This window comes from Pinus tabuliformis, chromosome 7, assembly GCF_031772625.1.
Source record: "Pinus tabuliformis cultivar Carrire ecotype Pingquan chromosome 7, CPIR1, whole genome shotgun sequence".
Classification (NCBI taxonomy): domain Eukaryota; kingdom Viridiplantae; phylum Streptophyta; class Pinopsida; order Pinales; family Pinaceae; genus Pinus; species Pinus tabuliformis.
In genome coordinates, this window is record NC_142293.1 from 2,029,085,045 (window position 1) to 2,029,095,984 (window position 10,940).

General features: G+C 41.1%; 1 protein-coding gene across 1 annotated transcript; it reads right to left on the reverse strand.

Moving 5' to 3' along the window:
- Nucleotides 1–414: 414 nt before the first annotated feature.
- On the reverse strand, nt 415–1,767 carry LOC149256639 (uncharacterized). Its single transcript, XM_089455425.1, has one exon. The coding sequence runs from the start codon at nt 1,765–1,767 to the stop codon at nt 415–417; it is 1,353 nt and encodes a 450-aa protein (XP_089311551.1).
- Between the last annotated feature and the right edge of the window lie 9,173 nt (nt 1,768–10,940).

Consider the following 10,940-nt stretch of genomic DNA (forward strand, 5'->3'; position numbering starts at 1 on the left):
ATCATTTTTCCAGCTAAATGTATCAGATGTACTGGGATCTTGCTGCAAATTTTGAATGAGTTCCCACACTTCTTCATCATTCTTCCATTCATCGCTTGATTTGTTTATCCAATTTGGTTGGATAATAGAAATGGCACAAAGCAATGCTTCCACATGCTCATCCTTTCTCGAGAGTGCATCTGCAACAACATTTTGCTTCCCTTTTTTGTAGATGATTTCAAAGTCATAACCCACATGTTTGTGACCCATTTTTTCCGCTCTTTTGAAGATAATCTTTGTTCTAAAAAGTATTTAAGACTATCATGATCCATTTTTTTTAAACTGAAACGGTTAATTTTTATTGATTAAAAGCTGATCAAGCATAGCCTAAACGACCATTACAATTTCCAATAATAACTGAAACACTCTTTCCACTTAAGGAATGTTTGCCTTGATCGGAGGTTCTGCATTTATGCTGATCATTCCTTCTTGTAGAGAGCATCCAATATTTGCCAATCTATCCGCATCTTTGTTTAGTCCTCTGAGAATATGGCATATTTGAACCGAATGGAGGTCTTTCAACATTCTGTTTACTCTTTCTAACTGTTTATTTAGTGCCGGATCCTTGAGTCTTTTCTTTTTTACCATTGTTTTTATCAGCAATTGTGAATCGCCTATGATTAGGATTTCATTTGGGTTTTCTTTTCTGGCAATTTGGCAAGCTTTCCAGAGACTGAGAATTTCAGCTTGATTGTTAGTTTTCAGTCCAAGGCCCCAGCTGAATTCGTCTTTTTTCCCATTCTGATAGAAGATCACAGCTCCTGCTCCTAACCTCCCTGGGTTGCCTTTTGAGGCTCCATCAAAGAAAATGGTACATTTTTCCTGGGATTTCCACCACTTGTGGAAGTTGTCCTCAGATTCATGGATCTGCCATCTTTCCTTGTGGATTGGGCGCTTAATTATTGAATGTCTGGATTTTCGTGTGTAGTCTTCCAACCACGCTCTTTCTTCACTTCTTAGGGAGTTGTCTTCCTTTGCTGTATAGTGATTGAGAGTTTCTAAGAGGAGCTTCTTTGCCTGTTCTGCCACTTTTACTGTGGGCAGCTCAGTGTTATTGAAAATAATCTCGTTCCGGGCTAACCAGATTTTCCAGCAAACATATTTTGGAGCAGCTATCCACACTTTGTGCCAAATTGATTTGCTGACAGTACGGTGGGGATAGCTGGCATTCCAGGATGTAAACATGGAGGCTATCGTGCTTTGAGTAGGGGGGCTCACATTCAGTCCGGAGAAGAAGATGGACCATACCTCCTTCGCAAAATCACACACTATGAACATATGATTTGCAGTTTCCAGATCTCTTTTGTAGAGGGCGCATCTGTGTGGCCCTGCTATACTCCTTTTGCACAAATTTTCTCCCGTAAGAATTTTGTTGTGAAATAATGTCCAAAAAAAGAAGTTGATTTTAGGGATGCTGAAGCTGTCCCAAATCTGCTTCCACACAGTTTCCTGGTATGGTGAATCTTGTTTGCTTTGCATTTGATAGTATCCTTGGCTTGCTGTGTACACTCCGTTCTTGCCCCAACCCCAAATGTCTTCATCGTCAATGTGAACTGGAGCAAAATCAGAGATTGCGTCGTTGAGGGCAGCCAACTGAGTTTTTAATTGTTCTGGAATTCTGGGGAAATTCCATCTCTGCCAATTGCCATTACTGTCCCATTCTGATAAGTCCTCGATTTTCCTGATGCCTTTCGCTCGGAGCCAGTCTCTGATCTCAGCGATCTCCATGTTTTCGATAAGAGGGCGGTGTCCCATTATACTGTCTTTCCATAGTTTGGTTTTTTTCCCATTCCCAGGAATGCGATATAAATGGCTTCTGAGAAACTCTATACCTTTGATGCACAATTTCCAGGCCTGCGTGCCTTTTAGATGTTTCTCCAGCTTGTAAGTCATGATAGTCTGGTTCTTGAGGTATTTATACTTGAAGATCTGGCTTACTGGATGGTTAGGCTCAGCGCATAGCTGCCATAGCAATTTGCAACCCAGAGCCAAGTTTGCATGCATGGGATCATGAATTTGAAGACCTCCTTCCGCCAACGGTCTTTTCACAGTTTCCCAACAGATTAGGTGGAATCTATTGGTGTTCCCTCGCCCACCGTTCCACAGAAAGTTGCGTATGTATCTGGAAATTTGATCTGAAATGAATTTAGGAGCCATCATAAGAGAAGCTTGAAATGTGGGCAAAGCCGAGAGGAAAGATTTAATTAGCGTGAGTTTACCGCCTGTAGATAACTAGAAGCCTCCCCATGCAGCTATCTTCTTCTTGAATTTTGAGATTAGTTCCTCCCACAGGTGATTTCTATTGGAGCCCAGCGTTATAGGGAGACCCAAATATTTGATTTTTTCCCATTCTGTGTGCCCTGTATATCCCAAGTCTTCTGCGATTTTCCCAATTGAATGTTGGTCTGTATTCCAACCATAGACCGCACTTTTCTTCTCACTTACCAGTGCGCCCGTGTTGCTGCAAAATTTCTGTAAAATGGTTCTGAAGGCAATTGCTATTCTTGAAGAGGCCCCCCCCAGCAAGAGCGAGTCGTCAGCGAAAAGTGCATGATTCACTGGTTCTATACCTTTCTCGATTTTGATCCCTGGTATACTGCCTTTTTGTTTTTCCATAGTCAGCTTTCTACTTAAAGAATCTGCCATTAGGATGTAGAGAAAGGGTGAAAGGGGACAACCCTATCTCAAGCCTCTGGTGTCTAAGAAGAAATTTGCAGGCCTGCCATTTATCATTGGTGCTATCCATATCTTCTCCAGGCAAGCTTTGATTAAGTTGATGAAGTCCTGGCTGAAACCAAAAGCTGATAGAACCCTGTACAAAAAAGACCGATTAACTCTATCAAAGGCATTACACATATCCAGTTTGATTAGCATACCTTGTTCTTTTCACAATTGACTGGAGTGCAGAGCTTCCTGTACTTCGATGACATTATCCAGAATGTGTCGCCCTTTCACAAAACCACCTTGAGCAATAGAAATTAATTTTTGTAGTAATGGTTTGATTCTATTTGCCAACAACTTGGCCAATATCTTGTAGGATGAGTTACATAATGAGATATGTCTGTATCTATCGAATGAACCTGGGTTGATTCCTTTGGAATTAGAGTGAGAAAAGTGGAATTTATGCCATCTCCGACCTTTGCCTTCCTCATGAAACCCTGAACCATTCTCCGAAGATCAGATTTGATTATCTCCCAGCATATTCTATAAAAGTGAATTGAAAATCCATCGGGCCCAGGAGCTTTATCTGGCTCCATGGACCAGACTATGTTTGATATTTCTTCTTCCGAGACTGGTCTTAGAAGGGTTTCATTGTCATTTGAACTAACTAGCTGGGGAATGTTTGTGAGGAATTCTTCTATATCCTCCTCGCTCCCATCTTTTCCAGCACTAAGAAGGTTTTGGAAATGCTTAACGGCGGCTTCCTTAATTTGTTCAAATCCTCTGCATACCTGTCCACTAGATGTAGTAATTTCTGCAATGTGATTTCACGAAAGTCGAGCCCTGTATTGTCTATGGAAATATGTAGTATTTCTGTCCCCTGCTTTGAGCCACAAGCTGCGGGACTTTAATCGCCAGTATTCTTCCTCATTTCTAAAGGAGCTGTATGCTTTCCTTTGGGCGTATTTTTCTTTGTCTAGATCCATGGTTGAAATGTCTTTCTCTTCCAGCCCAAATTGAAGTTCTTCCAACTGTTTTGTTGCTTCTTTCCTCTGGTTAGTGGGGGTGTTAGCGGCTTTCTTTATCCATTCTTTAAGTGCCTTCTTGGTGTTCTTCATTTTTTGCTCCCATACAAAGCTTGGGGAGCCTAAGACATCTGTTTTCCATGCTGTTTGTACAGTTTCAAGGAACCCCTCTCTTTCGACCCAGAGAGGATGGAATCTAAATGGGAGAAGACCGAGATCTTCTTCTTCCTTTATGCACAGAAGGATTGGCTTGTGATCCGAAGTTAGTTTAGGAAGGATCTTGGAGAAAACTATTCTGTTGTCCATCATGCTAGAGCTGCTGGCAAGGAATTTGTCTAGCCTTGCTGAGATATGATGTTCCCCTATTCTATTATTTGTCCAAGTGTATGCTCCTTTCACAGGCTTAAAGAATACTAAGTCCCATAACTAAATGAGATTTTCCACAGTGGAGAGGAAGGGATCTCTTGTAGAGGATCCGCCTCGCTTTTCTTTAGGATCTAGGATTATATTCAGATCTCCTCCTATGACAATATTCGTAGGGTTAAGATGCTCTAAGTAGTCTGATAGGGTCTTCCAGCACTATTTTTTTCTTCATAATGCACCGGGACGTACATGTTAAACAAGTCTAGTTTAGTATTACTTTCTGTGTGCCACAGTTCTGTATATATCCAATGTTGGGACTCGTGAAATCTGCCTAGAGTGAATAAATTCCTAGACCAGAATGTGCCTATTCCTCCAGCCGAGCCTCTTGCACTGATTACCTTCCTCGAATCAAATTTCCATTTGGTATTGCTGGTGTTAAGAAGGATCTCCCCTTCTATTTTTTTCTCTTGGAGCATGAGTATGTCTATGGGTTCCAGTTTCATTAGATCTTTGATGGCCTTTGCCTTAGTGGGATTTCCCAAACCCCTGTAGTTCCAAGAGACCAGATTCATCATTTACAACTTGTTGGTGTGGGACCTCCTCCCTTGGGAGCTCTTGGTCTGGTATTCCTTCCAAGTGTCATTTCAATAGTAGCTTGACTTCTGAGGGTTTTTTGCCTTTCTGATTCTTCTTCCCTAGCTTCCTTGTTTGATCTCCTTTCAGCTCGCTTGGATGGCCTTTCAAAGGTCTCATCATCCGAGGAGCCAACATTTTCTATCTTCTTCTTCTTCTGTTTAATTATATCAGCATATGAAGGGGAAGAGTTATTACTTGGGTTCAGATTTGATGTGTTACCTGGAGCTTGAAAGTCGATGTTGTTTAGCTGGGGAGGATCTTCTTGTTCTGTCTCCAGAGGCTCTGAGGGAGGTGTGAGAGATTCGAAGGGGTTTTTGTCCTCCATTGTGCTGATGACTTCCTTGTTCCCGGTGTTTTGATGACTTTCCGTTTCTTGCCCTGATTTATTCCCTGTCTCCTTGCCTTTGTTTTTGTTGTTCTGCCTGTTGTTTGCTGCTTTCTTTACTTGCTTCCATTGCTCTCCTTTTTCTCTCTCTATATTTTCCTCGTTTTTCTTCTTACAGTATCTTGCGAAGTGTCCGTAATTCATGGCAGTATCGACATTTAAGGGAAGCTGCTCATAGTCGAGCTCTTGGATATGCGTCCAATCTGCCACCGAGGGCTTGATGGCTTCAGGAAGCCTGATTTCTAGATCGACCTCTACACAGATTCGCGCACAGGAGTATTGGTCCTTCCTTGGCGCCTGGTCTATATATCTGCTGAGAGCATTTTTGATGGATTGCAACGAGTTCTGACTCCAACAATGGAGGGGGAGGTGAGGAAGGCGCACCCAGACTGGTACCGCCATGGGCACATCTTGAGCTGGATCAAAGTCGGGGGACCATTTATTCAAATATAGTCCTTGAGGGCCCATAAAATATGGCCCATTTCTAAAAATCAGGCTTCTATCTTCTGCATTTTCGAACACGTACACAAAAAAACCCTTGCCCACGAAATAACTTTTTATTCCTTCTTTGACCAGGGGATCCAGTTACGCTTTACCCAATCTTCAACAGCTTTCGGGGAGGGCCATAACCCTGTAAACTGACAGATTAATCCTCTTTCGGCGAGATTCAGTGCTGATCTGCAAGTGTCTTCCACCGGAAAAGACACCGTTGGAATGCTTCCCAGTTTTTGACGAACCTGAACTGAGGTCCAGAGGGCTGTCATTTTCCTGTGGCTGTAACGAGAGACCTGAACGCTTCGAGCTTAGGAGGTGGTGAAGGAAAGTCTTCGGAATCGTTGCCATGATCCATGGCGAAGAGGGTCGCCCTCGAGGAGGAAATCAACTGATTCTAGGCCACAAACGGAGCCCCCATGCGAGGACAATGCAGCCTCCAGTAGAACCGACGTGCCGTTGCCAGCCAGCACCGCGCGAGAGAGGGCTAAGCACCGCCGCGAGTGCCTGTTGCGAACCCTAGGGGAGTTGCAGAGTGGAAAATTTTCAAAACCTGGAAATCGAAAAACGACTTTATTAACTTTTCAAAATGTAAAATTAACATTGAAAAATATGGAATGTAGTGGTCTATCATGATCCATTTTTACCGTGAAGTTTCTTCCCATTGGGTAAGGTCGCCATTTCTTAAGTTCATGTAGTATTGCCAACATTTCCTTCTCATAAATAGCTTTGTGTAAATACTTTCCTTTGATCGGAGAACTTTCAAAAGTAATGGGTCTTCCCTCTTACATTAAAACAACATCAATTTCATTTCCTGAGGCATCACATTCCACATAAAAGGGTTTTGTGAAGTTTGGCGTAGCTAAGACCGGTGCTTGGCACATTGCCTCTTTAAGATGTTCAAAGGCCTTTGTTGCTTTTGGAGTCCAAGAAAATACATCTTTCTTCAGTAATGTTGTTAGAGGTGCTACTATTCTCCCATAATTCTTAACAAACTTGCGATAATACCCTGACAACCCGAGAAATCCTTGCAGATGCTTTATGGATGTGGGGATTTTCCATTCCTTAATGGATTTAATTTTGCTAGGGTCTACCTTAACACCTTCATGAGATAGAATATGACCCAAATATTCCACCTCTTGTACTCCAAAGAAACATTTGGAGGTTTTTTCATATAATTGTTTCTCCTCCAATAATTTGAGCACCCTATGTTGACAAGGTTAATCCTCTCTACGGACAAAGATGATCCCTCTAGCCCAATGAGTGTGTCTAGCAACTGAAGGGACAATCAACTAGACATCGTCCTAGATTATGATTGAAAAATAGAACAAGAGAGATGGCCTACCTTGCTCTGATGCTAATCCGATTTCCTTTGTTGAGATCCTTGAGCTGCTTGTGTCAAGGTCTTGTTCCTTCTTCTTTCAGCGCTTATGTACCTGCACAAAAAACCAAGAGACAACAAAGCATAAAATCCAATAATAATCTATTTAGCTAATTAAGGAATGCCAAACCAATACATACATGAACATATATATTTTGGGAAGATGAACCAACAATTGTATTATTATTTAAAGAATAAATGGGAAGCTTACAACCATAGCCTTGATGTTGAAAGGCTCTCCTTGAGTAGTAATCCAAGTCCAAGCCAAGAAAATCTCCAAAAATCCTTCTTCAAGTCTAATGAATAACCTCTAAGCACAAGATCAACATAGGGGCGCAAATGGACATAGATCAACCCAACCTCTAACCTGACCAACCATTTGGGAATGGGAGAGGATGAATTTATAGACTGGGAAAGGGGGTTAAGAATTCTCCAAAGTTAGGATTAGGCCCACATCTCAAGGAGGTAGCTCATAGGGATAAGACAAAGAGGCCAAGATGGGAGGATTCAACCTCATGTATGTGAAACCACCTCCAGCTCACTGCTCTAGAAGCTTCTAGATCACGAAGCTTCCCATCCTCTTTGGGAAAGTTGCCTTTTTGGAATCGTCGCGGGTATATGAGAAAATAGAGTGATGCCATCATGGTTTGGGTATAGTGCAACATGCAACCATCGTGGTTTTTAGCCTCATAAGAGCGATGGTGCTCAAATTATGGTTAAAGAGCTATTTCCTTCAGAGGAAGCTCAAGGAATTTTCCAATCAATGTCTTAGGAAGGCTCTAAATTGTATATATGAATGGGTACACTACATTATGGTCATATTTCAGGCACTTCAGGGTATGTCACAGGGAAGTACAGGAGGCGTGACAAAATACTGTGTAACAGATGCCCCCTAAAGCATGAAGGCAGAATGAGGAGTGATGGCTGAAATGATTCACGATCTTTTGGCAAGGATAAGGACACACACACACTATCAGGAGACCTGTAAATCAAGGATTCATATTCATATACATATTTGAGATTAAGACATGAATCCACGACATGGACGTAGTCATCTGGATGATGAAGAATATATAAAAAGATCCATGGTATGGGTGCAACCATCCAGATAAAAAGGATCAGTGTAAATATTAAGTCTCACGGTATGGTCACATCCATCTGTATAGTAGAAACATGTGTGTAATCATGAATAACATAAAACTCCATGCAGCCTGAGCCATAACATACAGGAGTCAGGGTCTTGCGCTCCATCCTGACCCAATCATTGTACGAATCCCAACATGCGAATAAACGTGTTGAAGTTGAACATGCTAGAAAACCACTTGATTACTGGCCAAAGATGTGACCGTTAACATGGACGAGAGAAACCATCAATAATGACAATGGACCTCAAGGTACAACAGTACAATCTGTGAATGTGATAATGAAGTTGAAGTCAAACGCTCGTGGAATCACCTAATCGAAATCCAATGATGAAGACCTGTCATTGGATGCGAAGAACTTGCCATTAGGGCATGCTAGCTCTAAGGTACTAAAAGGGAGTTTCTAGGTCATCTTCCTAGATAATGAGTTGAAGTCGACAGGAAGCAACTCATTGAAGGAGGGCAATGATGAATCCCCCATCATCGACACGAAACAAGGAATAAAGTGGAATAATATTTAGAACTATAACGATGACTCAAACAATGTATACATAAATAACTGTAGATTGGAATTCCCTTGAACATATTGGTGACACAAGTCCGGAGCGTGGCAGCATTAGACTCAACATAGGACCAAGGGTCATAATGACGAGGTGGAATAGTCAAATGAGAGGCAAAATGGATCACCCAAACTCAGAAGGACAAGTGACTAAGTGAGGATATCCCAACCTTGACACAAGAGTAGAAGAGTGTCATGTTCAAGAGCGACATGCTGCCTATACAAAGGATGTTTCATCGTCATTTTTCCCCGCTACTTCTAGCGAGTACCTCTTTATTTTTACACAAGCTTGAAGAGTATACCATATGTTTTTCGTATAACTTCATCCTTCGGATGAATCCATCCTGGTAAGTTTTACGAGTCCTAGGAAGGAGAAACTTGGACTTGTCATGGTGACAAGTCTTTCGTCGTTTAATTTTTAACGAGTTTAACATAAGAATAACTCAATATCTTTTTCATATTTAGAGAGTTTTAAAAAGAAACAAAAGAGAAAACTCCATCATGTCCCTTTTCCTAATTTGTCCCTCGAACCTGAAAAGGTAGAAAACAATATCTGAGGGAACCTCCTAGCCATGTTCGACTAAGGTGTTCCTTTTCGTACAATAGTCTATCTTAGTCTGGAAAAGGGTTAAACTTATATTAAGTAGACGTCAATTCATTTACTTTAACAAGTTTGAAATGACAAGTAATCGAAAATATTTTCATATTTTTGGAGTCTGAAAAGAGCTGAAAGAGGACTCCACCTGGAAGAACGAGTGGTATCAAAGGATAGCAACTGGTTCCAGTCATGAGGGAGCTGCTCAAAGCATGTAAAGTTTAAGAGGTTGGATAATCAGACCACTCATCATAGATGTTCCTCAGGCATAGGAAAAACAACCAAGTGAAAGCATATGATCAACCGAAGAGATGGTGATGATGGAATGAAAGAACCAAGGGTCATCTAACAAAAATTGACTAATAAAAATAGCAATCACGAGATGTAAAGTGGGAATGGTTTCATTTTTGCACAAGATTGAAAAAGAGAAAAACTTTGCTTGGATTTGGTTTCATTTTTACACAAGCTTGAAATGGAAAAAAACTATTCTTGGGTTGTATTTCATTTTACATAAGCCTGAAACAAAGATAAACTATGCTTGAATTTGGTTTCATTTTTACACAAGATTGAAACAAAGATAAACTATTCTTGAGATAATCTTTCATACCCCCTGCATAATGAGTCAATTCGAGGTACATTCCCCCAAAGCTTCATTTCATTCACCTAAGTGGATGGAATGAAGGTTCACTTACGAGATCAATTGAAAGACTCAACTGGGATTTTACGAGAGCTAATCAAAGACTCGAATTAGAAGGGGATTTATTTCATTTTTTAATGAGCTTGACATAGGAAAAGAACCATGCTCATGACACTTATTTCATTTTTTAACGAGGTTGACATAGTAAAAGAACTATCCTCATGGTCCTAGTTTTATTTTTTAATGAGCTTGACACAAGACAAGGAACTTTGCTCCAACAGTCCTTGTTTCATTTTTTAACGAGCTTCACACAAGACAAAGAACTCTGCTCCATTCCCTTGTTTCATTTTTTAAGGAGCTTGAAACAGGACAAGGAACTCTACTCCATGATATTTTCATCACAGAAAAAAGAGGCCATGGCTTCCAAGAGGTTCTCATTAGATGGGAGAACAACACTTTGGAAGGGATACAAGTCTAGGGATCCAAAGGAAAAATCAGGTTCCAATGCCCCCAGTACATGGTGTACTACATCACCTACTAGATCATCAATAGATGTGGGCATGGAATAGGTGGCCACGTAATTAACCTATGGCGGGGATGATACTACTTTCATATGAGAACCACTTAGGGATGATGGTTGATTGAGATTTGATTGAGGAGAAATTAATGTAAGATTATCAATGATCAAAATGCTTCCTTCATGTGGGAAACACATCACTCAAAAGAGGGAAGAAATAAGATCTCCCATGACATAAACATAGTCATGACCAAGGAGTATATTAAAATCCAACCAGCCTTGGACAACCATCACGTCTATATAGACAATCCTTCCTCCCAAAGTAATAGGAAACTTAGGAAGGATCCCTAACAGTTGACTGGTTCCTCTGTTAAAAGTTAACAGATTCTGGGTGAAGGGGACAAGTTGAGGAGAACCTAAAGCTTGCCAAGCCGTTGAGGACATGATGCTAATAAATGCACCTTCTTCTATGACTGTGCTAGGTATGGCCATATGGTAAGTCTGTACT